The sequence below is a fragment of the Daphnia pulicaria genome, chromosome 1 (assembly GCF_021234035.1).
Source record: "Daphnia pulicaria isolate SC F1-1A chromosome 1, SC_F0-13Bv2, whole genome shotgun sequence".
Lineage (NCBI taxonomy): Eukaryota > Metazoa > Arthropoda > Branchiopoda > Diplostraca > Daphniidae > Daphnia > Daphnia pulicaria.
This window is the reverse complement of record NC_060913.1, coordinates 36,217,720-36,243,113: the sequence shown is the minus strand read 5'-3', so window position 1 is coordinate 36,243,113 and position 25,394 is coordinate 36,217,720. Positions and strand designations below refer to the sequence as shown.

At 40.7% G+C, this 25,394-nt stretch overlaps 1 protein-coding gene, 32 non-coding genes and 2 pseudogenes across 33 annotated transcripts; all 35 read left to right on the top strand.

Moving 5' to 3' along the window:
- The first annotated feature begins 214 nt into the window (after nt 1-214).
- Nucleotides 215-405, top strand: LOC124322190. The gene has a single exon (XR_006914538.1). It is a non-coding gene; the product is annotated as a U2 spliceosomal RNA (small nuclear RNA).
- Nucleotides 406-914: 509 nt separating this feature from the next.
- LOC124322001 lies at nt 915-1,078 on the top strand. Its single transcript, XR_006914359.1, has one exon. It is a non-coding gene; the product is annotated as a U1 spliceosomal RNA (small nuclear RNA).
- A 192-nt stretch (nt 1,079-1,270) lies between these two features.
- Nucleotides 1,271-1,360, top strand: Trnah-gug. Its single transcript is given in 2 exon segments — nt 1,271-1,307; nt 1,326-1,360. It is a non-coding gene; the product is annotated as a tRNA-His (tRNA).
- Nucleotides 1,361-1,764: 404 nt separating this feature from the next.
- On the top strand, nt 1,765-1,906 carry LOC124322634. Its single transcript, XR_006914905.1, has one exon. It is a non-coding gene; the product is annotated as a U4 spliceosomal RNA (small nuclear RNA).
- A 574-nt stretch (nt 1,907-2,480) lies between these two features.
- Nucleotides 2,481-2,603, top strand: LOC124322831. Its single transcript, XR_006915089.1, has one exon. It is a non-coding gene; the product is annotated as a U5 spliceosomal RNA (small nuclear RNA).
- A 203-nt stretch (nt 2,604-2,806) lies between these two features.
- LOC124321725 lies at nt 2,807-2,925 on the top strand. Its single transcript, XR_006914286.1, has one exon. It is a non-coding gene; the product is annotated as a 5S ribosomal RNA (ribosomal RNA).
- A 748-nt stretch (nt 2,926-3,673) lies between these two features.
- Nucleotides 3,674-3,792, top strand: LOC124321713. Its single transcript, XR_006914284.1, has one exon. It is a non-coding gene; the product is annotated as a 5S ribosomal RNA (ribosomal RNA).
- A 754-nt stretch (nt 3,793-4,546) lies between these two features.
- LOC124322430 lies at nt 4,547-4,768 on the top strand. Its single transcript, XR_006914715.1, has one exon. It is a non-coding gene; the product is annotated as a small nucleolar RNA U3 (small nucleolar RNA).
- A 510-nt stretch (nt 4,769-5,278) lies between these two features.
- On the top strand, nt 5,279-5,469 carry LOC124322189. Its single transcript, XR_006914537.1, has one exon. It is a non-coding gene; the product is annotated as a U2 spliceosomal RNA (small nuclear RNA).
- A 509-nt stretch (nt 5,470-5,978) lies between these two features.
- Nucleotides 5,979-6,142, top strand: LOC124322000. Its single transcript, XR_006914358.1, has one exon. It is a non-coding gene; the product is annotated as a U1 spliceosomal RNA (small nuclear RNA).
- A 192-nt stretch (nt 6,143-6,334) lies between these two features.
- Nucleotides 6,335-6,424, top strand: Trnah-gug. The gene is given in 2 exon segments: nt 6,335-6,371; nt 6,390-6,424. It is a non-coding gene; the product is annotated as a tRNA-His (tRNA).
- A 404-nt stretch (nt 6,425-6,828) lies between these two features.
- Nucleotides 6,829-6,970, top strand: LOC124322633. The gene has a single exon (XR_006914904.1). It is a non-coding gene; the product is annotated as a U4 spliceosomal RNA (small nuclear RNA).
- Nucleotides 6,971-7,544: 574 nt separating this feature from the next.
- On the top strand, nt 7,545-7,667 carry LOC124322830. Its single transcript, XR_006915088.1, has one exon. It is a non-coding gene; the product is annotated as a U5 spliceosomal RNA (small nuclear RNA).
- Nucleotides 7,668-7,870: 203 nt separating this feature from the next.
- LOC124321701 lies at nt 7,871-7,989 on the top strand. Its single transcript, XR_006914283.1, has one exon. It is a non-coding gene; the product is annotated as a 5S ribosomal RNA (ribosomal RNA).
- A 748-nt stretch (nt 7,990-8,737) lies between these two features.
- Nucleotides 8,738-8,856, top strand: LOC124321689. Its single transcript, XR_006914282.1, has one exon. It is a non-coding gene; the product is annotated as a 5S ribosomal RNA (ribosomal RNA).
- Nucleotides 8,857-9,610: 754 nt separating this feature from the next.
- On the top strand, nt 9,611-9,832 carry LOC124322429. Its single transcript, XR_006914714.1, has one exon. It is a non-coding gene; the product is annotated as a small nucleolar RNA U3 (small nucleolar RNA).
- A 509-nt stretch (nt 9,833-10,341) lies between these two features.
- LOC124322187 lies at nt 10,342-10,532 on the top strand. The gene has a single exon (XR_006914535.1). It is a non-coding gene; the product is annotated as a U2 spliceosomal RNA (small nuclear RNA).
- A 509-nt stretch (nt 10,533-11,041) lies between these two features.
- On the top strand, nt 11,042-11,205 carry LOC124321999. The gene has a single exon (XR_006914357.1). It is a non-coding gene; the product is annotated as a U1 spliceosomal RNA (small nuclear RNA).
- Nucleotides 11,206-11,397: 192 nt separating this feature from the next.
- On the top strand, nt 11,398-11,487 carry Trnah-gug. Its single transcript is given in 2 exon segments — nt 11,398-11,434; nt 11,453-11,487. It is a non-coding gene; the product is annotated as a tRNA-His (tRNA).
- Nucleotides 11,488-11,891: 404 nt separating this feature from the next.
- Nucleotides 11,892-12,033, top strand: LOC124322631. Its single transcript, XR_006914903.1, has one exon. It is a non-coding gene; the product is annotated as a U4 spliceosomal RNA (small nuclear RNA).
- A 574-nt stretch (nt 12,034-12,607) lies between these two features.
- LOC124322828 lies at nt 12,608-12,730 on the top strand. The gene has a single exon (XR_006915086.1). It is a non-coding gene; the product is annotated as a U5 spliceosomal RNA (small nuclear RNA).
- Nucleotides 12,731-12,933: 203 nt separating this feature from the next.
- Nucleotides 12,934-13,050, top strand: LOC124321885 (annotated as a pseudogene).
- Nucleotides 13,051-13,798: 748 nt separating this feature from the next.
- On the top strand, nt 13,799-13,917 carry LOC124321677. Its single transcript, XR_006914281.1, has one exon. It is a non-coding gene; the product is annotated as a 5S ribosomal RNA (ribosomal RNA).
- Nucleotides 13,918-14,671: 754 nt separating this feature from the next.
- LOC124322427 lies at nt 14,672-14,893 on the top strand. Its single transcript, XR_006914712.1, has one exon. It is a non-coding gene; the product is annotated as a small nucleolar RNA U3 (small nucleolar RNA).
- Nucleotides 14,894-15,403: 510 nt separating this feature from the next.
- Nucleotides 15,404-15,594, top strand: LOC124322186. The gene has a single exon (XR_006914534.1). It is a non-coding gene; the product is annotated as a U2 spliceosomal RNA (small nuclear RNA).
- A 509-nt stretch (nt 15,595-16,103) lies between these two features.
- On the top strand, nt 16,104-16,267 carry LOC124321997. The gene has a single exon (XR_006914356.1). It is a non-coding gene; the product is annotated as a U1 spliceosomal RNA (small nuclear RNA).
- Nucleotides 16,268-16,459: 192 nt separating this feature from the next.
- Nucleotides 16,460-16,549, top strand: Trnah-gug. Its single transcript is given in 2 exon segments — nt 16,460-16,496; nt 16,515-16,549. It is a non-coding gene; the product is annotated as a tRNA-His (tRNA).
- Nucleotides 16,550-16,953: 404 nt separating this feature from the next.
- LOC124322764 lies at nt 16,954-17,095 on the top strand. The gene has a single exon (XR_006915029.1). It is a non-coding gene; the product is annotated as a U4 spliceosomal RNA (small nuclear RNA).
- A 574-nt stretch (nt 17,096-17,669) lies between these two features.
- LOC124322827 lies at nt 17,670-17,792 on the top strand. The gene has a single exon (XR_006915085.1). It is a non-coding gene; the product is annotated as a U5 spliceosomal RNA (small nuclear RNA).
- Nucleotides 17,793-17,995: 203 nt separating this feature from the next.
- LOC124321666 lies at nt 17,996-18,114 on the top strand. Its single transcript, XR_006914280.1, has one exon. It is a non-coding gene; the product is annotated as a 5S ribosomal RNA (ribosomal RNA).
- Nucleotides 18,115-18,862: 748 nt separating this feature from the next.
- Nucleotides 18,863-18,981, top strand: LOC124321654. Its single transcript, XR_006914279.1, has one exon. It is a non-coding gene; the product is annotated as a 5S ribosomal RNA (ribosomal RNA).
- A 754-nt stretch (nt 18,982-19,735) lies between these two features.
- LOC124322426 lies at nt 19,736-19,957 on the top strand. Its single transcript, XR_006914711.1, has one exon. It is a non-coding gene; the product is annotated as a small nucleolar RNA U3 (small nucleolar RNA).
- Nucleotides 19,958-20,467: 510 nt separating this feature from the next.
- On the top strand, nt 20,468-20,589 carry LOC124322344 (annotated as a pseudogene).
- Nucleotides 20,590-20,989: 400 nt separating this feature from the next.
- LOC124323392 lies at nt 20,990-24,968 on the top strand. Its single transcript, XM_046784330.1, has 2 exons — nt 20,990-24,206; nt 24,339-24,968. Exons 1-2 carry the CDS (start codon nt 20,990-20,992, stop codon nt 24,782-24,784), a joined length of 3,663 nt encoding a protein of 1,220 aa, XP_046640286.1. The 3' UTR covers nt 24,785-24,968.
- Nucleotides 24,870-25,055, top strand: LOC124322297. Its single transcript, XR_006914638.1, has one exon. It is a non-coding gene; the product is annotated as a U2 spliceosomal RNA (small nuclear RNA).
- Nucleotides 25,056-25,394: the final 339 nt, after the last annotated feature.

Genomic DNA, 25,394 nt, shown 5'->3' with positions numbered 1-25,394 from the left:
CAGCGTAAATTGTATCTCCCTTAATACAGTATGAGCATAATAAAACAAATGAAAATGAACTTTATAAGCATCAAGTGGTCGCGTCTGGAAAAATGAACAACTCAATATTTTATAGCATTTCTTGAATGTTTTGAGTGATATGAGTATTCTTCGTACACCACCGGAAATGTGTTGAACCTCAGTGGTTATTTTGGGCAGTAATCCTTGTAACATTATCGCTTCTCGGCCTTTTGGCTAAGATCAAAGTGTAGTATCTGTTCTTATCAGCTTAATATCTGATACGGGTTCAAATGGACCCCAGAATATTAAACTGATTTTTGGCATACGGTGGGAATACAGTGCTTGCACTGCTCCCGCCACGGGTTGACCCGGTATTGCAGTACCTCCGGGATCGGCTCACCCTCTATGAGGGAGAACATATTGAATAAAACAGAAATTGTCTTAGCACCGTATAATAAAAGACCATGTATAATTGCAAAACTGTCATGTAGACATGTTTGTAATTTTTTCTAATTGTATTTTTTTCGTAATATCAAGAAAAGCATAAAAAAATACGTACTTGATTGTGTTAACTAATTAGTACTGTTCATCTTTCGATGTGATGTTTTTTTTTTAAATATGAAGATGCGTGTATTTTCATATGAAAAGTCGATTTTCTTATTTTCTTATTTGCCAATTGGACGACCAAATGAAAAAAAACAAGCAATTTGTTTCTTGAAAAGTATTTGCAAAGATCAAGACCATGAAATAAATACTGAGCTTTATTTACTATATTTTGCTCGAGTTCGTAATTCAAGTCGATGAAAGAAAGTGGGTGGTATTCTCTAAACGTCAGTCAAATACTTGAACACTCTTTGTCAATATTGTTCTGCTGTATACAAAGTATTAAACAAAGTGAAAAAGCATCCACAATCATACTTACCTGGCTCAGAGGCAACCATGATCACCAAGGTGGTTCCTCCAGGGCGAGGCCTTTCCATTGCACTAAGGATGGGCTGACCCTTGCGATTAATCCAAATGTGATTAACTCGGGAGTACAATTTTTGGTAGTGGGGGACTGCGTTCGCGCCGTTCCCTGAACACACTATAAATGTAAGAAAAATTCTTGTCATCTGCCGGAAGTTGAACTAAATCTGGTCCCGTTAGTAAACGGTAGGGTTGACCGCTTGGGAATACGCGAAGCATCAGATTTTCTTTCTGGGAAGAAACAACAAAGTAATGAAATTCATGTTTAGCTACTTTAATATAAATCATCATGGCCAATGGATTGGCCGTGATCGTCTAGTGGTTAGGACCCTACGTTGTGGTACCTACTAGATATGAATCCGTAGTAACCCAGGTTCGAATCCTGGTCACGGCACTGAAAACTGATTTTTCACGTCAACACGCAGATTAACTATAAATTTTGTTTGGTTGGAAAGTAATGCTCGCTCACTTCAATAGTTCATAATGTGAAAAACAATTTGGAATGAAAACCTGAAATTCCCCCTCCCTTTTTTTGTGTGTGCAGGAAGTTGTTGAAATGTATGGAAGAAAAATACACATTTACAGAATTTCAAGTATTTGACCCGATATTAAGACAAAAATTATTTCATGTATGTAATGAACTGTCCCCTGTTGGTATTAGTCCAATGGGAGATGGAAATTAAAATTTGCCTAGGGTAATCTAAATGAATATTTCTGAACGAAATTGTTGGTCCAACACGTCCAAGCAGAACGAATTCAGCAAATGCTTAAGTAGACTTGCTTTTCTGATTATAATTTAGCTTTGCGCAGTGGCAATATCATAACCAATGAGGGTCTCCCGAGGTGTGATTATTGCTAGTTGAAAACTTTAACCAATACCCCGCCACGATGAAGTGAAATAATCTTTGTCGTCGGCAATTTTTGATAGCTCCATCAGGAGCATTTCAGCGTACAAGAAAAAAAAAATTACAGTCAGTTAGAAAAATTGGAGTGTTGCATAGTGTGTTTATAACATTAAACGGTGAAAGTGAAATCGTATAAGTGATTTTTGTTTCCATTTAGTTGGTATTGCACGTCAGACAAGGCTGATTAATTCGTTCGCTGAAGGCCATTAATATCAGTCAGTTGGAACATTGTGAACACGGGGAAAATATTTGAAAAGGTGATTCCAAATGACAAGGTGAAAAGATTCCACCATGTTTAAAGGGGAAGTTCAATAAATTGTTAACCGCTGTAGGGTGAATGTCGGGGTAAACATCTGATCCCACCACCTACGTGTTGGGCTTGTACCATAAAGATCGTTCATTTTTTTCAAAAATAACACTGCGCACAACTGTTTCGTTCAAAAACATGTTAACGAGCTTTATACATGATATTTACTTTAAAATAACTGTACCCATTGATAAAGAATTGCACAAGGATTTTGATATGTAAACGCATGTTTCGAAAAAAAACCTTACAAGCGCACTTCAAAATTTTGAAATGAATATAAATACAAGGCATACCACTGTTATTTACTCTGGTTTCTAATCAATACCCGGATAAATCTTTCGCCTTTTACTAAAGATTTCCGTGGTTAGGAGCATTGATGAGTCTATATGACTTATTTTTTTAACGCCCGGTCTTCTGATTGGGCACTTTGAATAAATGAAAAATTAAAAACGTCTGTATGCGGAAACAAAGATATTCTACTACTACATACTGACAACATTTGTAAAATGACAAACTGATAGTTTTTCGGTGGTTTTGGTAAGATTAGTGTGTATTTCAAAAAGATAAATCTCAAGCACAAGTAATAGATTAGAGGCGAATATGGTCGGGTAATTGCGTCTAGTTTAATGTCAACGGCCATACCACATAGAACTCACCCGGTCTCGTCAGCTCCCGGAAGTTAAGCTATGTCGGGTCCCGTTAGTACTTGGATGGGTGACCGCTTGGGAATACGGGATGCTGTTGGCATGGAATTATTTTATTTTTGTGAATCCAATTGAATTGAAGTGCTTCCCAAGATGGGTGATACTACATGGACTACAATGTATTATTTTGGCATTAGTTGAAAATGGAAGGAACGTATTTTTTACTGGATATTGCCTACTAGACGTCCTCCAACCTCTTTGTTGCTGAAAGATATTTGAAACGCCGTGCGCGAAGCGCACGGCACAGCCGAGAGGCTACTAGACGTCCTCCAACCTCTTTGTTGCTGAAAGATATTTGAAACGCCGTGCGCGAAGCGCACGGCACAGCCGAGAGGCTTGTACGTTGGTGGTTTCTTCGGGCAGCTCTATCTAATCTCTCTGGCTCTGAGATCCTTATGCAACGCAAGCTAAGTAAAGCGCGAAGCGCACGGCACAGCCGAGAGGCTTGTACGTTGGTGGTTTCTTCGGGCAGCTCTATCTAATCTCTCTGACTCTGAGATCCTTATGCAACGCAAGCTAAGTAAGGGAAGCAATCGTTAGCCTTATGACACTTGGATTGTTGGCTCATTGATCGGACATCCCCGGAACGAGAAAATTAAAAATGACAGTTAGCCAAAAATAGTGGCGTTTGGAAATATTATCAAATTTTATATTCGGTTGTCCATTGACAAATGTACTTATATGTCCTCGTTTGTTTGGCTAAGGTTGGTGTGTATTTCGAACAGAAAGTAAGCAAGCATTAGAACTAGATTTAGAGGCGAATATGGTCGGGTAATGGCGACTGAATTGATGTCAACGGCCATACCACATAGAACTCACCCGGTCTCGTCAGCTCCCGGAAGTTAAGCTATGTCGGGTCCCGTTAGTACTTGGATGGGTGACCGCTTGGGAATACGGGATGCTGTTGGCATGGTGTAATTTTATTTTTGCTCCCCAAGTTAGATGAGACATGGAATATAATGTATTCTTTAGGTATTAGTTGAAAAGGGTATTGCTGGGACTTTGATTAATGATACCATATATTGTAGAACGCATGTTTGTTTGATCTCGGTAGTTTTAACGACAAAAAAAAAGATAGAGGTTTGGCTATTTTGTTGAGGCTGTTGCATGACGCCCACTCACTGGCACGATCCCACTACTGCCGAACACGGGAACTTTTGGCTGCTAGGTTTCCCTCCTGACCCACTACGCTCCTCCTTAGCTAACCTGCACCTACTAGATTCCTCTAGCAGATCCATGCTGATGTCAAGCTTAGTGCGGGCACCTGATCAACATGCGGTATCACGAAACAGGGCTCCTAAACTCAAGCCATCCACTCTACCAAGCCTCCCCGAAGCAGGATTATAGGTGCACGCCAAACACCCAGCTGATAAATGGGCTCTCAATCGATAATACATTACTGTAATAAATTGATTTGATGAGCACGCGGATTCTTTATTGTGTCCAAAATTGGTCTCGTCACTTGTTCTATAACTATTAAAGAGCTTCTCGGTGTTTCAATAAATGAACAAAATGCAAGACCTGACAATGTATGTACTGTGTGCGTCAAGTATTGCAAATCTCAATTTAATATTCCGAAATATCGATCTATGCACTGTAATTTACGCCAAAGCTCATTGATCGTACAAACCTTATTTAGAGTTCTGCAAAATAACATTGCATTTAAGATCATACTTCACAGGATCATTTCTGTAGTATATCTTGACTTGTTTCCCACCAGAAACTTGTCTCCTTTCAACCCACGATGACGAGTTAAGACGCTGGTTTCTGAGCGTGAAACAGGCTGTGAGTGTAGCTGTCTCGACAGCATCAAACACAGTCATTGAGGACCGTTTCCGTTAAATCCATGTGAAATAGCGGAAGGAAACTAGCGTGTTCAGAGTGGTTGAGATGATAAAACAAATTTAAATTCTTGAAAATCTAAAGAGATAAATCTTAATAATAATTCCAGGTATTCGTGTCCTTAAATCATCTGCTTGTATGGCAAAATAAATTGTGAAAGTGAGGTTGGTCAATTTGAGGATGTGTCATGACTTTATGATCGTATTGCATTCTTTTAGTTATTGTTATTTAATCATGATTAATTATCGTTCAGAGCTTTTGTCGTCAGGTGGCGTGGCAAAGCCATATTCTGAAAAAAAAGGACCTAGTGTGATAACGAGAGTAAAATTTGCAACGCCTTCAGCGTAAATTGTATCTCCCTTAATACAGTATGAGCATAATAAAACAAATGAAAATGAACTTTATAAGCATCAAGTGGTCGCGTCTGGAAAAATGAACAACTCAATATTTTATAGCATTTCTTGAATGTTTTGAGTGATATGAGTATTCTTCGTACACCACCGGAAATGTGTTGAACCTCAGTGGTTATTTTGGGCAGTAATCCTTGTAACATTATCGCTTCTCGGCCTTTTGGCTAAGATCAAAGTGTAGTATCTGTTCTTATCAGCTTAATATCTGATACGGGTTCAAATGGACCCCAGAATATTAAACTGATTTTTGGCATACGGTGGGAATACAGTGCTTGCACTGCTCCCGCCACGGGTTGACCCGGTATTGCAGTACCTCCGGGATCGGCTCACCCTCTATGAGGGAGAACATATTGAATAAAACAGAAATTGTCTTAGCACCGTATAATAAAAGACCATGTATAATTGCAAAACTGTCATGTAGACATGTTTGTAATTTTTTCTAATTGTATTTTTTTCGTAATATCAAGAAAAGCATAAAAAAATACGTACTTGATTGTGTTAACTAATTAGTACTGTTCATCTTTCGATGTGATGTTTTTTTTTAAAATATGAAGATGCGTGTATTTTCATATGAAAAGTCGATTTTCTTATTTTCTTATTTGCCAATTGGACGACCAAATGAAAAAAAACAAGCAATTTGTTTCTTGAAAAGTATTTGCAAAGATCAAGACCATGAAATAAATACTGAGCTTTATTTACTATATTTTGCTCGAGTTCGTAATTCAAGTCGATGAAAGAAAGTGGGTGGTATTCTCTAAACGTCAGTCAAATACTTGAACACTCTTTGTCAATATTGTTCTGCTGTATACAAAGTATTAAACAAAGTGAAAAAGCATCCACAATCATACTTACCTGGCTCAGAGGCAACCATGATCACCAAGGTGGTTCCTCCAGGGCGAGGCCTTTCCATTGCACTAAGGATGGGCTGACCCTTGCGATTAATCCAAATGTGATTAACTCGGGAGTACAATTTTTGGTAGTGGGGGACTGCGTTCGCGCCGTTCCCTGAACACACTATAAATGTAAGAAAAATTCTTGTCATCTGCCGGAAGTTGAACTAAATCTGGTCCCGTTAGTAAACGGTAGGGTTGACCGCTTGGGAATACGCGAAGCATCAGATTTTCTTTCTGGGAAGAAACAACAAAGTAATGAAATTCATGTTTAGCTACTTTAATATAAATCATCATGGCCAATGGATTGGCCGTGATCGTCTAGTGGTTAGGACCCTACGTTGTGGTACCTACTAGATATGAATCCGTAGTAACCCAGGTTCGAATCCTGGTCACGGCACTGAAAACTGATTTTTCACGTCAACACGCAGATTAACTATAAATTTTGTTTGGTTGGAAAGTAATGCTCGCTCACTTCAATAGTTCATAATGTGAAAAACAATTTGGAATGAAAACCTGAAATTCCCCCTCCCTTTTTTTGTGTGTGCAGGAAGTTGTTGAAATGTATGGAAGAAAAATACACATTTACAGAATTTCAAGTATTTGACCCGATATTAAGACAAAAATTATTTCATGTATGTAATGAACTGTCCCCTGTTGGTATTAGTCCAATGGGAGATGGAAATTAAAATTTGCCTAGGGTAATCTAAATGAATATTTCTGAACGAAATTGTTGGTCCAACACGTCCAAGCAGAACGAATTCAGCAAATGCTTAAGTAGACTTGCTTTTCTGATTATAATTTAGCTTTGCGCAGTGGCAATATCATAACCAATGAGGGTCTCCCGAGGTGTGATTATTGCTAGTTGAAAACTTTAACCAATACCCCGCCACGATGAAGTGAAATAATCTTTGTCGTCGGCAATTTTTGATAGCTCCATCAGGAGCATTTCAGCGTACAAGAAAAAAAAAATTACAGTCAGTTAGAAAAATTGGAGTGTTGCATAGTGTGTTTATAACATTAAACGGTGAAAGTGAAATCGTATAAGTGATTTTTGTTTCCATTTAGTTGGTATTGCACGTCAGACAAGGCTGATTAATTCGTTCGCTGAAGGCCATTAATATCAGTCAGTTGGAACATTGTGAACACGGGGAAAATATTTGAAAAGGTGATTCCAAATGACAAGGTGAAAAGATTCCACCATGTTTAAAGGGGAAGTTCAATAAATTGTTAACCGCTGTAGGGTGAATGTCGGGGTAAACATCTGATCCCACCACCTACGTGTTGGGCTTGTACCATAAAGATCGTTCATTTTTTTCAAAAATAACACTGCGCACAACTGTTTCGTTCAAAAACATGTTAACGAGCTTTATACATGATATTTACTTTAAAATAACTGTACCCATTGATAAAGAATTGCACAAGGATTTTGATATGTAAACGCATGTTTCGAAAAAAAACCTTACAAGCGCACTTCAAAATTTTGAAATGAATATAAATACAAGGCATACCACTGTTATTTACTCTGGTTTCTAATCAATACCCGGATAAATCTTTCGCCTTTTACTAAAGATTTCCGTGGTTAGGAGCATTGATGAGTCTATATGACTTATTTTTTTAACGCCCGGTCTTCTGATTGGGCACTTTGAATAAATGAAAAATTAAAAACGTCTGTATGCGGAAACAAAGATATTCTACTACTACATACTGACAACATTTGTAAAATGACAAACTGATAGTTTTTCGGTGGTTTTGGTAAGATTAGTGTGTATTTCAAAAAGATAAATCTCAAGCACAAGTAATAGATTAGAGGCGAATATGGTCGGGTAATTGCGTCTAGTTTAATGTCAACGGCCATACCACATAGAACTCACCCGGTCTCGTCAGCTCCCGGAAGTTAAGCTATGTCGGGTCCCGTTAGTACTTGGATGGGTGACCGCTTGGGAATACGGGATGCTGTTGGCATGGAATTATTTTATTTTTGTGAATCCAATTGAATTGAAGTGCTTCCCAAGATGGGTGATACTACATGGACTACAATGTATTATTTTGGCATTAGTTGAAAATGGAAGGAACGTATTTTTTACTGGATATTGCCTACTAGACGTCCTCCAACCTCTTTGTTGCTGAAAGATATTTGAAACGCCGTGCGCGAAGCGCACGGCACAGCCGAGAGGCTACTAGACGTCCTCCAACCTCTTTGTTGCTGAAAGATATTTGAAACGCCGTGCGCGAAGCGCACGGCACAGCCGAGAGGCTTGTACGTTGGTGGTTTCTTCGGGCAGCTCTATCTAATCTCTCTGGCTCTGAGATCCTTATGCAACGCAAGCTAAGTAAAGCGCGAAGCGCACGGCACAGCCGAGAGGCTTGTACGTTGGTGGTTTCTTCGGGCAGCTCTATCTAATCTCTCTGACTCTGAGATCCTTATGCAACGCAAGCTAAGTAAGGGAAGCAATCGTTAGCCTTATGACACTTGGATTGTTGGCTCATTGATCGGACATCCCCGGAACGAGAAAATTAAAAATGACAGTTAGCCAAAAATAGTGGCGTTTGGAAATATTATCAAATTTTATATTCGGTTGTCCATTGACAAATGTACTTATATGTCCTCGTTTGTTTGGCTAAGGTTGGTGTGTATTTCGAACAGAAAGTAAGCAAGCATTAGAACTAGATTTAGAGGCGAATATGGTCGGGTAATGGCGACTGAATTGATGTCAACGGCCATACCACATAGAACTCACCCGGTCTCGTCAGCTCCCGGAAGTTAAGCTATGTCGGGTCCCGTTAGTACTTGGATGGGTGACCGCTTGGGAATACGGGATGCTGTTGGCATGGTGTAATTTTATTTTTGCTCCCCAAGTTAGATGAGACATGGAATATAATGTATTCTTTAGGTATTAGTTGAAAAGGGTATTGCTGGGACTTTGATTAATGATACCATATATTGTAGAACGCATGTTTGTTTGATCTCGGTAGTTTTAACGACAAAAAAAAAGATAGAGGTTTGGCTATTTTGTTGAGGCTGTTGCATGACGCCCACTCACTGGCACGATCCCACTACTGCCGAACACGGGAACTTTTGGCTGCTAGGTTTCCCTCCTGACCCACTACGCTCCTCCTTAGCTAACCTGCACCTACTAGATTCCTCTAGCAGATCCATGCTGATGTCAAGCTTAGTGCGGGCACCTGATCAACATGCGGTATCACGAAACAGGGCTCCTAAACTCAAGCCATCCACTCTACCAAGCCTCCCCGAAGCAGGATTATAGGTGCACGCCAAACACCCAGCTGATAAATGGGCTCTCAATCGATAATACATTACTGTAATAAATTGATTTGATGAGCACGCGGATTCTTTATTGTGTCCAAAATTGGTCTCGTCACTTGTTCTATAACTATTAAAGAGCTTCTCGGTGTTTCAATAAATGAACAAAATGCAAGACCTGACAATGTATGTACTGTGTGCGTCAAGTATTGCAAATCTCAATTTAATATTCCGAAATATCGATCTATGCACTGTAATTTACGCCAAAGCTCATTGATCGTACAAACCTTATTTAGAGTTCTGCAAAATAACATTGCATTTAAGATCATACTTCACAGGATCATTTCTGTAGTATATCTTGACTTGTTTCCCACCAGAAACTTGTCTCCTTTCAACCCACGATGACGAGTTAAGACGCTGGTTTCTGAGCGTGAAACAGGCTGTGAGTGTAGCTGTCTCGACAGCATCAAACACAGTCATTGAGGACCGTTTCCGTTAAATCCATGTGAAATAGCGGAAGGAAACTAGCGTGTTCAGAGTGGTTGAGATGATAAAACAAATTTAAATTCTTGAAAATCTAAAGAGATAAATCTTAATAATAATTCCAGGTATTCGTGTCCTTAAATCATCTGCTTGTATGGCAAAATAAATTGTGAAAGTGAGGTTGGTCAATTTGAGGATGTGTCATGACTTTATGATCGTATTGCATTCTTTTAGTTATTGTTATTTAATCATGATTAATTATCGTTCAGAGCTTTTGTCGTCAGGTGGCGTGGCAAAGCCATATTCTGAAAAAAAGGACCTAGTGTGATAACGAGAGTAAAATTTGCAACGCCTTCAGCGTAAATTGTATCTCCCTTAATACAGTATGAGCATAATAAAACAAATGAAAATGAACTTTATAAGCATCAAGTGGTCGCGTCTGGAAAAATGAACAACTCAATATTTTATAGCATTTCTTGAATGTTTTGAGTGATATGAGTATTCTTCGTACACCACCGGAAATGTGTTGAACCTCAGTGGTTATTTTGGGCAGTAATCCTTGTAACATTATCGCTTCTCGGCCTTTTGGCTAAGATCAAAGTGTAGTATCTGTTCTTATCAGCTTAATATCTGATACGGGTTCAAATGGACCCCAGAATATTAAACTGATTTTTGGCATACGGTGGGAATACAGTGCTTGCACTGCTCCCGCCACGGGTTGACCCGGTATTGCAGTACCTCCGGGATCGGCTCACCCTCTATGAGGGAGAACATATTGAATAAAACAGAAATTGTCTTAGCACCGTATAATAAAAGACCATGTATAATTGCAAAACTGTCATGTAGACATGTTTGTAATTTTTTCTAATTGTATTTTTTTCGTAATATCAAGAAAAGCATAAAAAAATACGTACTTGATTGTGTTAACTAATTAGTACTGTTCATCTTTCGATGTGATGTTTTTTTTTAAAATATGAAGATGCGTGTATTTTCATATGAAAAGTCGATTTTCTTATTTTCTTATTTGCCAATTGGACGACCAAATGAAAAAAAACAAGCAATTTGTTTCTTGAAAAGTATTTGCAAAGATCAAGACCATGAAATAAATACTGAGCTTTATTTACTATATTTTGCTCGAGTTCGTAATTCAAGTCGATGAAAGAAAGTGGGTGGTATTCTCTAAACGTCAGTCAAATACTTGAACACTCTTTGTCAATATTGTTCTGCTGTATACAAAGTATTAAACAAAGTGAAAAAGCATCCACAATCATACTTACCTGGCTCAGAGGCAACCATGATCACCAAGGTGGTTCCTCCAGGGCGAGGCCTTTCCATTGCACTAAGGATGGGCTGACCCTTGCGATTAATCCAAATGTGATTAACTCGGGAGTACAATTTTTGGTAGTGGGGGACTGCGTTCGCGCCGTTCCCTGAACACACTATAAATGTAAGAAAAATTCTTGTCATCTGCCGGAAGTTGAACTAAATCTGGTCCCGTTAGTAAACGGTAGGGTTGACCGCTTGGGAATACGCGAAGCATCAGATTTTCTTTCTGGGAAGAAACAACAAAGTAATGAAATTCATGTTTAGCTACTTTAATATAAATCATCATGGCCAATGGATTGGCCGTGATCGTCTAGTGGTTAGGACCCTACGTTGTGGTACCTACTAGATATGAATCCGTAGTAACCCAGGTTCGAATCCTGGTCACGGCACTGAAAACTGATTTTTCACGTCAACACGCAGATTAACTATAAATTTTGTTTGGTTGGAAAGTAATGCTCGCTCACTTCAATAGTTCATAATGTGAAAAACAATTTGGAATGAAAACCTGAAATTCCCCCTCCCTTTTTTTGTGTGTGCAGGAAGTTGTTGAAATGTATGGAAGAAAAATACACATTTACAGAATTTCAAGTATTTGACCCGATATTAAGACAAAAATTATTTCATGTATGTAATGAACTGTCCCCTGTTGGTATTAGTCCAATGGGAGATGGAAATTAAAATTTGCCTAGGGTAATCTAAATGAATATTTCTGAACGAAATTGTTGGTCCAACACGTCCAAGCAGAACGAATTCAGCAAATGCTTAAGTAGACTTGCTTTTCTGATTATAATTTAGCTTTGCGCAGTGGCAATATCATAACCAATGAGGGTCTCCCGAGGTGTGATTATTGCTAGTTGAAAACTTTAACCAATACCCCGCCACGATGAAGTGAAATAATCTTTGTCGTCGGCAATTTTTGATAGCTCCATCAGGAGCATTTCAGCGTACAAGAAAAAAAAAATTACAGTCAGTTAGAAAAATTGGAGTGTTGCATAGTGTGTTTATAACATTAAACGGTGAAAGTGAAATCGTATAAGTGATTTTTGTTTCCATTTAGTTGGTATTGCACGTCAGACAAGGCTGATTAATTCGTTCGCTGAAGGCCATTAATATCAGTCAGTTGGAACATTGTGAACACGGGGAAAATATTTGAAAAGGTGATTCCAAATGACAAGGTGAAAAGATTCCACCATGTTTAAAGGGGAAGTTCAATAAATTGTTAACCGCTGTAGGGTGAATGTCGGGGTAAACATCTGATCCCACCACCTACGTGTTGGGCTTGTACCATAAAGATCGTTCATTTTTTTCAAAAATAACACTGCGCACAACTGTTTCGTTCAAAAACATGTTAACGAGCTTTATACATGATATTTACTTTAAAATAACTGTACCCATTGATAAAGAATTGCACAAGGATTTTGATATGTAAACGCATGTTTCGAAAAAAAACCTTACAAGCGCACTTCAAAATTTTGAAATGAATATAAATACAAGGCATACCACTGTTATTTACTCTGGTTTCTAATCAATACCCGGATAAATCTTTCGCCTTTTACTAAAGATTTCCGTGGTTAGGAGCATTGATGAGTCTATATGACTTATTTTTTTAACGCCCGGTCTTCTGATTGGGCACTTTGAATAAATGAAAAATTAAAAACGTCTGTATGCGGAAACAAAGATATTCTACTACTACATACTGACAACATTTGTAAAATGACAAACTGATAGTTTTTCGGTGGTTTTGGTAAGATTAGTGTGTATTTCAAAAAGATAAATCTCAAGCACAAGTAATAGATTAGAGGCGAATATGGTCGGGTAATTGCGTCTAGTTTAATGTCAACGGCCATACCACATAGAACTCACCCGGTCTCGTCAGCTCCCGGAAGTTAAGCTATGTCGGGTCCCGTTAGTACTTGGATGGGTGACCGCTTGGGAATACGGGATGCATGGCATGGAATTATTTTATTTTTGTGAATCCAATTGAATTGAAGTGCTTCCCAAGATGGGTGATACTACATGGACTACAATGTATTATTTTGGCATTAGTTGAAAATGGAAGGAACGTATTTTTTACTGGATATTGCCTACTAGACGTCCTCCAACCTCTTTGTTGCTGAAAGATATTTGAAACGCCGTGCGCGAAGCGCACGGCACAGCCGAGAGGCTACTAGACGTCCTCCAACCTCTTTGTTGCTGAAAGATATTTGAAACGCCGTGCGCGAAGCGCACGGCACAGCCGAGAGGCTTGTACGTTGGTGGTTTCTTCGGGCAGCTCTATCTAATCTCTCTGGCTCTGAGATCCTTATGCAACGCAAGCTAAGTAAAGCGCGAAGCGCACGGCACAGCCGAGAGGCTTGTACGTTGGTGGTTTCTTCGGGCAGCTCTATCTAATCTCTCTGACTCTGAGATCCTTATGCAACGCAAGCTAAGTAAGGGAAGCAATCGTTAGCCTTATGACACTTGGATTGTTGGCTCATTGATCGGACATCCCCGGAACGAGAAAATTAAAAATGACAGTTAGCCAAAAATAGTGGCGTTTGGAAATATTATCAAATTTTATATTCGGTTGTCCATTGACAAATGTACTTATATGTCCTCGTTTGTTTGGCTAAGGTTGGTGTGTATTTCGAACAGAAAGTAAGCAAGCATTAGAACTAGATTTAGAGGCGAATATGGTCGGGTAATGGCGACTGAATTGATGTCAACGGCCATACCACATAGAACTCACCCGGTCTCGTCAGCTCCCGGAAGTTAAGCTATGTCGGGTCCCGTTAGTACTTGGATGGGTGACCGCTTGGGAATACGGGATGCTGTTGGCATGGTGTAATTTTATTTTTGCTCCCCAAGTTAGATGAGACATGGAATATAATGTATTCTTTAGGTATTAGTTGAAAAGGGTATTGCTGGGACTTTGATTAATGATACCATATATTGTAGAACGCATGTTTGTTTGATCTCGGTAGTTTTAACGACAAAAAAAAAGATAGAGGTTTGGCTATTTTGTTGAGGCTGTTGCATGACGCCCACTCACTGGCACGATCCCACTACTGCCGAACACGGGAACTTTTGGCTGCTAGGTTTCCCTCCTGACCCACTACGCTCCTCCTTAGCTAACCTGCACCTACTAGATTCCTCTAGCAGATCCATGCTGATGTCAAGCTTAGTGCGGGCACCTGATCAACATGCGGTATCACGAAACAGGGCTCCTAAACTCAAGCCATCCACTCTACCAAGCCTCCCCGAAGCAGGATTATAGGTGCACGCCAAACACCCAGCTGATAAATGGGCTCTCAATCGATAATACATTACTGTAATAAATTGATTTGATGAGCACGCGGATTCTTTATTGTGTCCAAAATTGGTCTCGTCACTTGTTCTATAACTATTAAAGAGCTTCTCGGTGTTTCAATAAATGAACAAAATGCAAGACCTGACAATGTATGTACTGTGTGCGTCAAGTATTGCAAATCTCAATTTAATATTCCGAAATATCGATCTATGCACTGTAATTTACGCCAAAGCTCATTGATCGTACAAACCTTATTTAGAGTTCTGCAAAATAACATTGCATTTAAGATCATACTTCACAGGATCATTTCTGTAGTATATCTTGACTTGTTTCCCACCAGAAACTTGTCTCCTTTCAACCCACGATGACGAGTTAAGACGCTGGTTTCTGAGCGTGAAACAGGCTGTGAGTGTAGCTGTCTCGACAGCATCAAACACAGTCATTGAGGACCGTTTCCGTTAAATCCATGTGAAATAGCGGAAGGAAACTAGCGTGTTCAGAGTGGTTGAGATGATAAAACAAATTTAAATTCTTGAAAATCTAAAGAGATAAATCTTAATAATAATTCCAGGTATTCGTGTCCTTAAATCATCTGCTTGTATGGCAAAATAAATTGTGAAAGTGAGGTTGGTCAATTTGAGGATGTGTCATGACTTTATGATCGTATTGCATTCTTTTAGTTATTGTTATTTAATCATGATTAATTATCGTTCAGAGCTTTTGTCGTCAGGTGGCGTGGCAAAGCCATATTCTGAAAAAAAAGGACCTAGTGTGATAACGAGAGTAAAATTTGCAACGCCTTCAGCGTAAATTGTATCTCCCTTAATACAGTATGAGCATAATAAAACAAATGAAAATGAACTTTATAAGCATCAAGTGGTCGCGTCTGGAAAAATGAACAACTCAATATTTTATAGCATTTCTTGAATGTTTTGAGTGATATGAGTATTCTTCGTACACCACCGGAAATGTGTTGAACCTCAGTGGTTATTTTGGGCAGTAATCCTTGTAACATTATCGCTTCTCGGCCTTTTGGCTAAGATCAAAGTGTAGTATCTGTTCTTATCAGCTTAATATCTGATACGGGTTCAAATGGACCCCAGAATATTAAACTGATTTTTGGCATACGGTGGGAATACAGTGCTTGCACTGCTCCCGCCACGGGTTGACCCGGTATTGCAGTACCTCCGGGATCGGCTCACCCTCTATGAGGGAGAACATATTGAATAAAACAGAAATTGTCTTAGCACCGTATAATAAAAGACCGTGTATAATTGCAAAACTGTCATGTAGACATGTTTGTAATTTTTTCTAATTGTATTTTTTTCGTAATATCAAGAAAAGCATAAAAAAATACGTACTTGATTGTGTTAACTAATTAGTACTGTTCATCTTTCGATGTGATGTTTTTTTTTAAAATATGAAGATGCGTGTATTTTCATATGAAAAGTCGATTTTCTTATTTTCTTATTTGCCAATTGGACGACCAAATGAAAAAAAACAAGCAATTTGTTTCTTGAAAAGTATTTGCAAAGATCAAGACCATGAAATAAATACTGAGCTTTATTTACTATATTTTGCTCGAGTTCGTAATTCAAGTCGATGAAAGAAAGTGGGTGGTATTCTCTAAACGTCAGTCAAATACTTGAACACTCTTTGTCAATATTGTTCTGCTGTATACAAAGTATTAAACAAAGTGAAAAAGCATCCACAATCATACTTACCTGGCTCAGAGGCAACCATGATCACCAAGGTGGTTCCTCCAGGGCGAGGCCTTTCCATTGCACTAAGGATGGGCTGACCCTTGCGATTAATCCAAATGTGATTAACTCGGGAGTACAATTTTTGGTAGTGGGGGACTGCGTTCGCGCCGTTCCCTGAACACACTATAAATGTAAGAAAAATTCTTGTCATCTGCCGGAAGTTGAACTAAATCTGGTCCCGTTAGTAAACGGTAGGGTTGACCGCTTGGGAATACGCGAAGCATCAGATTTTCTTTCTGGGAAGAAACAACAAAGTAATGAAATTCATGTTTAGCTACTTTAATATAAATCATCATGGCCAATGGATTGGCCGTGATCGTCTAGTGGTTAGGACCCTACGTTGTGGTACCTACTAGATATGAATCCGTAGTAACCCAGGTTCGAATCCTGGTCACGGCACTGAAAACTGATTTTTCACGTCAACACGCAGATTAACTATAAATTTTGTTTGGTTGGAAAGTAATGCTCGCTCACTTCAATAGTTCATAATGTGAAAAACAATTTGGAATGAAAACCTGAAATTCCCCCTCCCTTTTTTTGTGTGTGCAGGAAGTTGTTGAAATGTATGGAAGAAAAATACACATTTACAGAATTTCAAGTATTTGACCCGATATTAAGACAAAAATTATTTCATGTATGTAATGAACTGTCCCCTGTTGGTATTAGTCCAATGGGAGATGGAAATTAAAATTTGCCTAGGGTAATCTAAATGAATATTTCTGAACGAAATTGTTGGTCCAACACGTCCAAGCAGAACGAATTCAGCAAATGCTTAAGTAGACTTGCTTTTCTAATTATAATTTAGCTTTGCGCAGTGGCAATATCATAACCAATGAGGGTCTCCCGAGGTGTGATTATTGCTAGTTGAAAACTTTAACCAATACCCCGCCACGATGAAGTGAAATAATCTTAGTCGTCGGCAATTTTTGATAGCTCCATCAGGAGCATTTCAGCGTACAAGAAAAAAAAAATTACAGTCAGTTAGAAAAATTGGAGTGTTGCATAGTGTGTTTATAACATTAAACGGTGAAAGTGAAATCGTATAAGTGATTTTTGTTTCCATTTAGTTGGTATTGCACGTCAGACAAGGCTGATTAATTCGTTCGCTGAAGGCCATTAATATCAGTCAGTTGGAACATTGTGAACACGGGGAAAATATTTGAAAAGGTGATTCCAAATGACAAGGTGAAAAGATTCCACCATGTTTAAAGGGGAAGTTCAATAAATTGTTAACCGCTGTAGGGTGAATGTCGGGGTAAACATCTGATCCCACCACCTACGTGTTGGGCTTGTACCATAAAGATCGTTCATTTTTTTCAAAAATAACACTGCGCACAACTGTTTCGTTCAAAAACATGTTAACGAGCTTTATACATGATATTTACTTTAAAATAACTGTACCCATTGATAAAGAATTGCACAAGGATTTTGATATGTAAACGCATGTTTCGAAAAAAAACCTTACAAGCGCACTTCAAAATTTTGAAATGAATATAAATACAAGGCATACCACTGTTATTTACTCTGGTTTCTAATCAATACCCGGATAAATCTTTCGCCTTTTACTAAAGATTTCCGTGGTTAGGAGCATTGATGAGTCTATATGACTTATTTTTTTAACGCCCGGTCTTCTGATTGGGCACTTTGAATAAATGAAAAATTAAAAACGTCTGTATGCGGAAACAAAGATATTCTACTACTACATACTGACAACATTTGTAAAATGACAAACTGATAGTTTTTCGGTGGTTTTGGTAAGATTAGTGTGTATTTCAAAAAGATAAATCTCAAGCACAAGTAATAGATTAGAGGCGAATATGGTCGGGTAATTGCGTCTAGTTTAATGTCAACGGCCATACCACATAGAACTCACCCGGTCTCGTCAGCTCCCGGAAGTTAAGCTATGTCGGGTCCCGTTAGTACTTGGATGGGTGACCGCTTGGGAATACGGGATGCTGTTGGCATGGAATTATTTTATTTTTGTGAATCCAATTGAATTGAAGTGCTTCCCAAGATGGGTGATACTACATGGACTACAATGTATTATTTTGGCATTAGTTGAAAATGGAAGGAACGTATTTTTTACTGGATATTGCCTAATAGACGTCCTCCAACCTCTTTGTTGCTGAAAGATATTTGAAACGCCGTGCGCGAAGCGCACGGCACAGCCGAGAGGCTACTAGACGTCCTCCAACCTCTTTGTTGCTGAAAGATATTTGAAACGCCGTGCGCGAAGCGCACGGCACAGCCGAGAGGCTTGTACGTTGGTGGTTTCTTCGGGCAGCTCTATCTAATCTCTCTGGCTCTGAGATCCTTATGCAACGCAAGCTAAGTAAAGCGCGAAGCGCACGGCACAGCCGAGAGGCTTGTACGTTGGTGGTTTCTTCGGGCAGCTCTATCTAATCTCTCTGACTCTGAGATCCTTATGCAACGCAAGCTAAGTAAGGGAAGCAATCGTTAGCCTTATGACACTTGGATTGTTGGCTCATTGATCGGACATCCCCGGAACGAGAAAATTAAAAATGACAGTTAGCCAAAAATAGTGGCGTTTGGAAATATTATCAAATTTTATATTCGGTTGTCCATTGACAAATGTACTTATATGTCCTCGTTTGTTTGGCTAAGGTTGGTGTGTATTTCGAACAGAAAGTAAGCAAGCATTAGAACTAGATTTAGAGGCGAATATGGTCGGGTAATGGCGACTGAATTGATGTCAACGGCCATACCACATAGAACTCACCCGGTCTCGTCAGCTCCCGGAAGTTAAGCTATGTCGGGTCCCGTTAGTACTTGGATGGGTGACCGCTTGGGAATACGGGATGCTGTTGGCATGGTGTAATTTTATTTTTGCTCCCCAAGTTAGATGAGACATGGAATATAATGTATTCTTTAGGTATTAGTTGAAAAGGGTATTGCTGGGACTTTGATTAATGATACCATATATTGTAGAACGCATGTTTGTTTGATCTCGGTAGTTTTAACGACAAAAAAAAAGATAGAGGTTTGGCTATTTTGTTGAGGCTGTTGCATGACGCCCACTCACTGGCACGATCCCACTACTGCCGAACACGGGAACTTTTGGCTGCTAGGTTTCCCTCCTGACCCACTACGCTCCTCCTTAGCTAACCTGCACCTACTAGATTCCTCTAGCAGATCCATGCTGATGTCAAGCTTAGTGCGGGCACCTGATCAACATGCGGTATCACGAAACAGGGCTCCTAAACTCAAGCCATCCACTCTACCAAGCCTCCCCGAAGCAGGATTATAGGTGCACGCCAAACACCCAGCTGATAAATGGGCTCTCAATCGATAATACATTACTGTAATAAATTGATTTGATGAGCACGCGGATTCTTTATTGTGTCCAAAATTGGTCTCGTCACTTGTTCTATAACTATTAAAGAGCTTCTCGGTGTTTCAATAAATGAACAAAATGCAAGACCTGACAATGTATGTACTGTGTGCGTCAAGTATTGCAAATCTCAATTTAATATTCCGAAATATCGATCTATGCACTGTAATTTACGCCAAAGCTCATTGATCGTACAAACCTTATTTAGAGTTCTGCAAAATAACATTGCATTTAAGATCATACTTCACAGGATCATTTCTGTAGTATATCTTGACTTGTTTCCCACCAGAAACTTGTCTCCTTTCAACCCACGATGACGAGTTAAGACGCTGGTTTCTGAGCGTGAAACAGGCTGTGAGTGTAGCTGTCTCGACAGCATCAAACACAGTCATTGAGGACCGTTTCCGTTAAATCCATGTGAAATAGCGGAAGGAAACTAGCGTGTTCAGAGTGGTTGAGATGATAAAACAAATTTAAATTCTTGAAAATCTAAAGAGACAAATCTTAATAATAATTCCAGGTATTCGTGTCCTTAAATCATCTGCTTGTATGGCAAAATAAATTGTGAAAGTGAGGTTGGTCAATTTGAGGATGTGTCATGACTTTATGATCGTATTGCATTCTTTTAGTTATTGTTATTTAATCATGATTAATTATCGTTCAGAGCTTTTGTCGTCAGGTGGCGTGGCAAAGCCATATTCTGAAAAAAAAGGACCTAGTGTGATAACGAGAGTAAAATTTGCAACGCCTTCAGCGTAAATTGTATCTCCCTTAATACAGTATGAGCATAATAAAACAAATGAAAATGAACTTTATAAGCATCAAGTGGTCGCGTCTGGAAAAATGAACAACTCAATATTTTATAGCATTTCTTGAATGTTTTGAGTGATATGAGTATTCTTCGTACACCACCGGAAATGTGTTGAACCTCAGTGGTTATTTTGGGCAGTAATCCTTGTAACATTATCGCTTCTCGGCCTTTTGGCTAAGATCAAAGTGTAGTATCTTATCTTATCAGCTTAATATCTGATACGGGCTTTCCTTTGGCCTCCAACTTCTTCTAACATTTCCTCTGCTCTCAATTCTTGACAGTTGGATAATCGCTTAGCCCGGCAACTGGCGAGAGGGTGTTTTTGCTGTAAACTACGCGGCGTTTCTACTGACGTCGGTCTTCCGGTATCCAATCCGGCCAGCAATTCCCTTCTCGTGTTTCATATTCCCACACACGCGCGTCCCGGTTAGGCCCACACATTAACCATAGCTCCTCGTTGGCTGGGAGTCAAATCCCCTGGAGATTCCTCTAAGTTTTTAGTCTTTCTGTAAACTTTTCCCTATGAAGTCAGTAGTAAACTTGCAGTAAACTCACTTTAATTCAGTCCCAAATTCGTACTTTTTAAAAAGCAAATGCGGGGGTTGACTCTCACCCTCATCCCAACCTTGAGCCGATCAAGACGTCTGACCGTCTGGATTTGTTCTCCCTTTCTGGAATGGCAGGGGCAGCTGTGGACTTCTTCGAGTTCCAAGCTTGTGATGGAACTATTTACCTACCTTGGCCTGTGCCCGATACGATTAAGTGCTCTCTCTGCAAAATCGGAAAATACTCGTCAAGATCACGAGTCCAAGATTCGGTCAGGCACATGTTCGCTAAACATGACGCGAGAGTTGCTCCCATGTACACATGCAATTCGTGCGATCACGAGACCAGCGATGTTGTCATTGCTAGAAGGCATGAGAAAGGTTGTGGTGCACTTGATGAGAGCATCACTGTGGAAGGAACCACAATTATGGGTAATGAAGTCACGCTCATGTATCCAGGTGGCCCATGCCGATGCCCCTTATGCAAGTGGCACACAAAGGGTGAGGGAACAGTCGCTTTCCAGTCCATTGAACATCATCTGTTTAGAGTACATGGTCTCACTACAGTCCGCAGATGGCAATGTAGGAAATGCGAGGCAAATGGAGATGGATACTTCATTAAAACGCATTACAAAACACATCTAACAGAGACGCCAAAACCGTATTCTCCAACTGTTCCCCTCCTCCCCCTCCCTCCTAACATTTCTAATAGAGAGTTTTTCAGAATTATCAATCTTGAACTGTCAACCACCTCTTGTCACACCCCAACTGTTGCTTCGAGACGCAATACTCCGAACAACACAGAAGGAGAGGGGACCTCACCCGTCCCCTCCTCTTCCTCTCCAGCTTCTCCAGTTTCATCTTCTTCTTCTTCTTCTGCATCAAACACCTCCAAAGACTTGTCCACTCAACGCTCGAGTCCTTCTACTCCAAACATAATCTCAGAAAACAGTGAATTCCTTGACTCATCAATTTCCTCTTTCAATTCTCCGTCTTCATCAAAATCTTCCAACAACAATGATTCCTCTTACGAATCTCCAGCCTCATCTCCCAGCCAGCTTGGTAGATTGGTAGCTCCCGGAGACGCGGTGTGTCCACTAGAGGCGTTTAGGAGTGTTTGGGGCGTTAGGATAGAGGCTTGCAACACGGTACAGTGCCTCGACTCCACCCTCACTAAGTGCAGTGCCGAGTGGCTAAAACTTTCTGCCACACCGGAAGACTCGACCTCTTCTCAGAAACGACCGCCCCCTCCAAAGAAGCCACCAGACGCCCACCGAAAGCGAAGCCAAAACCGCCAGCAACAAAGAATCAGAAGATCCAAACAAACCCAAAACGACCAAAAGAGCAAAATTCAACGTCTATTTTCTTTGTATCCCCGCAGGGCTGTCAGGAAAATTCTCGAAGAAGAATCAACTGGATATTCTGGAACAAAAGAAACAGCGACTGCATTTTTGAAAAAAACCTACTGTCAGCCAGGTCCTTCTCAGGAGCAAGTGGAGTCAGCCCGTGCTCAATTCGACCACTGTGATTGGAAACAGACGACCGATGACGACATCAGGCTACTCTCAGCTCCCCCCAGTCTTAGCGAAATCAAGCTTAAACTCGGTAAAGCTGCTAACACTGCTCCAGGAAGGGATGGCCTTGAATATCGCCACCTCCGGTCTCTTGACGGTAATGGCGAGCTCCTAGCAACCATTTACCAGGCGGTGTGGTCTCTGGGTATCCCAGCCTGCTGGAAAACATCTCGAACCGTCCCTATCTTCAAGAAAGGAGATCCCTCTGATTATGGGAACTTCCGGCCAATATCCTTACTACCAACCATGTACAAGATATTTTCGGGTATAATATCGTCCAGGATAATGGCCACCGCCACGAGACTAGGATGGATTTCTCCAGAACAAAAGGGATTCCTTCCAGGAGTTAGGGGTATCCAAGAGCACACCCACATACTCCACACTGTGATTGAGCAGGCGAAACAGTCAAAAAGGAAGCTGGTGATTGCTTGGCTCGATCTCACCAACGCATTCGGATCAATACCTCATCCGATACTGAACAGCCTGTTCGAAAGCCTCCCGATACCAGACGAACTTCGCCGCATTCTGACCGATATCTACTCAAACAACATCATGGACTTTGCCGTCGGACAAGACTCAGTTCAAATCCATCCAACAGCCGGAGTCCGACAAGGAGATCCATTAAGCAGCGTCGTCTTCAATCTGGCGGCAGAACCGATCATCAGGACAGTAAAATCAAACAACAACGGGTTCGCAGTCTACCAGTCAAGAGTGTCCACTTCGTCCTACGCAGACGACATTGCCATCGCAGGATCTTCAGTCAGCGAAATCCAGGGAACTCTCAATGCCACCGAGAACACGGCAACCTCACTCGGCTTGAGATTTAATCCTAAAAAATGCACGTCACTCACACTCATTAACGGCAAATCTTCTGTAGATAACCCACTGAAACTTGGAGACTCCCAAATAAGGGCCCTAGCCGAGGACGAACAGGAAAACTATCTAGGGACTCCACTAGGCTCACGACTAACCTTCCGACCCACCACGTCACTTCTCGGAAATTTGATAAAGATTGGCGACTCCGGTTTGGCTCCCTGGCAAAAGCTGGAAGTGTACAGAAGTGTACTACTCCCATCACTTTCCCACCACCTCGCATCGGGAAGAGTCGAGAAAAGATCCCTCTACGACCTGGACGTCGCCTGCAGAGATTTTCTTCGCAAGGTAGCCTGTGTCCCTATGTCCGCTAACACTGCTTTTTTCTACTCAGATCGCCGCGTGGGAGGACTTGGAGTTCTCCCCCTCACAGACGAGGCTGACATTTGGACCCTGGCAAGAGCACTGCAACTCCTAGATAGCAAAGACAAGAACGTCAGTGAAGTGGCAATGGCACAACTAGAAGAAACCATCAAATTGGGATACGGCAGGAACGAGGTCCCTTTTCCACTTCCTATTAACGAGTACTTGGCAGGTTCCATGGAAAAGGGACTTGGAGCAATCCGACATGGAGGAGCATCGATGAACCTTTGGACCCGCGCAAGGAAGGCCTCGGGCTGTTTGAAGAGGATAAGGATTGATGTATCCGGCGAAGAGTACAGCAAAGTTATCGCCGATGACATCTCCACAATCTCCATCAAGGCAGTCAGAGGACTCCGAACCGCGATGAGGCAAAGGTGGACCAGTAGACTCCTGTCAGCTCAACAAGGAAAGACGGCAACCGGATTAGCTCTTGACATGGCCAAGGAGAACGCAGGTCTCTTATCATGCCGAACGCCACTGTCCTTCCAGGAATGGCACTTTCTACACAAGGCTAGACTAGGGATACTGCCAGTCCGAGGTGGCCCAGGATCAAAGTCGACAGTCAAAACCTGTCGACTAGGTTGTACGAAGCTGGAAACCACAGACCATGTTGTTTGTGGGTGCCAGGTAAACTCCGCTCTTTCTATTAATCGTCATAATTCTATCTTAGGACTGATGGCGGAGGAAACGGAGAAACTTGGCCACACCGTCTCCGTCAACCTCGCCGTGGACAACTCCGGACTCAGACCAGACCTGGTGGTCACTTCCACCAACCCTCCCATCATCATCGACGTCACGGTTCCACTCAGCAGCGCGGATGGACTCGAGAAGGCACAGGCAAGGAAAATTGAAAAGTACAAACACCTTGGTGTGGTACTCCCTCTCGTGGTTGGTTCACTAGGGTCCTGGCTCCCAAGCAACGATGAGATATGTCTTGCCCTGGGATTCTCGGGTAGAAAATGGCAGAGCCTCAAGAAGAAGATGAAACTACTGGCCATCCAAGGAACAACCCAAATCATAGCCAAACACCTGGCATACCAGACCGAAGCAAGTGATCCCGAACCCGAAGAAGAAGAAGCAGAAGAGGGCGCAAGTCCTCCCTCTTCCTCAAACTAAGGGTTTTTTAACGTAGCGTTGACACGTCGTCTCGCGTACTTTTTCCCTTCAAACTCAATTAAAATAAATCATTGTATATATGTTTATTCCCAGTCCTTTGGAAAATACAATGCATAAAATCTGTTCTTATCAGCTTAATATCTGATACGGGTTCAAATGGACCCCAGAATATTAAACTGATTTTTGGCATACGGTGGGAATACAGTGCTTGCACTGCTCCCGCCACGGGTTGACCCGGTATTGCAGTACCTCCGGGATCGGCTCACCCTCTATGAGGGAGAACATATTGAATAAAACAGAAATTGTCTTAGCACCGTATAATAAAAGACCATGTATAATTGCAAAACTGTCATGTAGACATGTTTGTAATTTTTTCTAATTGTATTTTTTTCGTAATATCAAGAAAAGCATAAAAAAATACGTACTTGATTGTGTTAACTAATTAGTACTGTTCATCTTTCGATGTGATGTTTTTTTTTAAAATATGAAGATGCGTGTATTTTCATATGAAAAGTCGATTTTCTTATTTTCTTATTTGCCAATTGGACGACCAAATGAAAAAAAACAAGCAATTTGTTTCTTGAAAAGTATTTGCAAAGATCAAGACCAT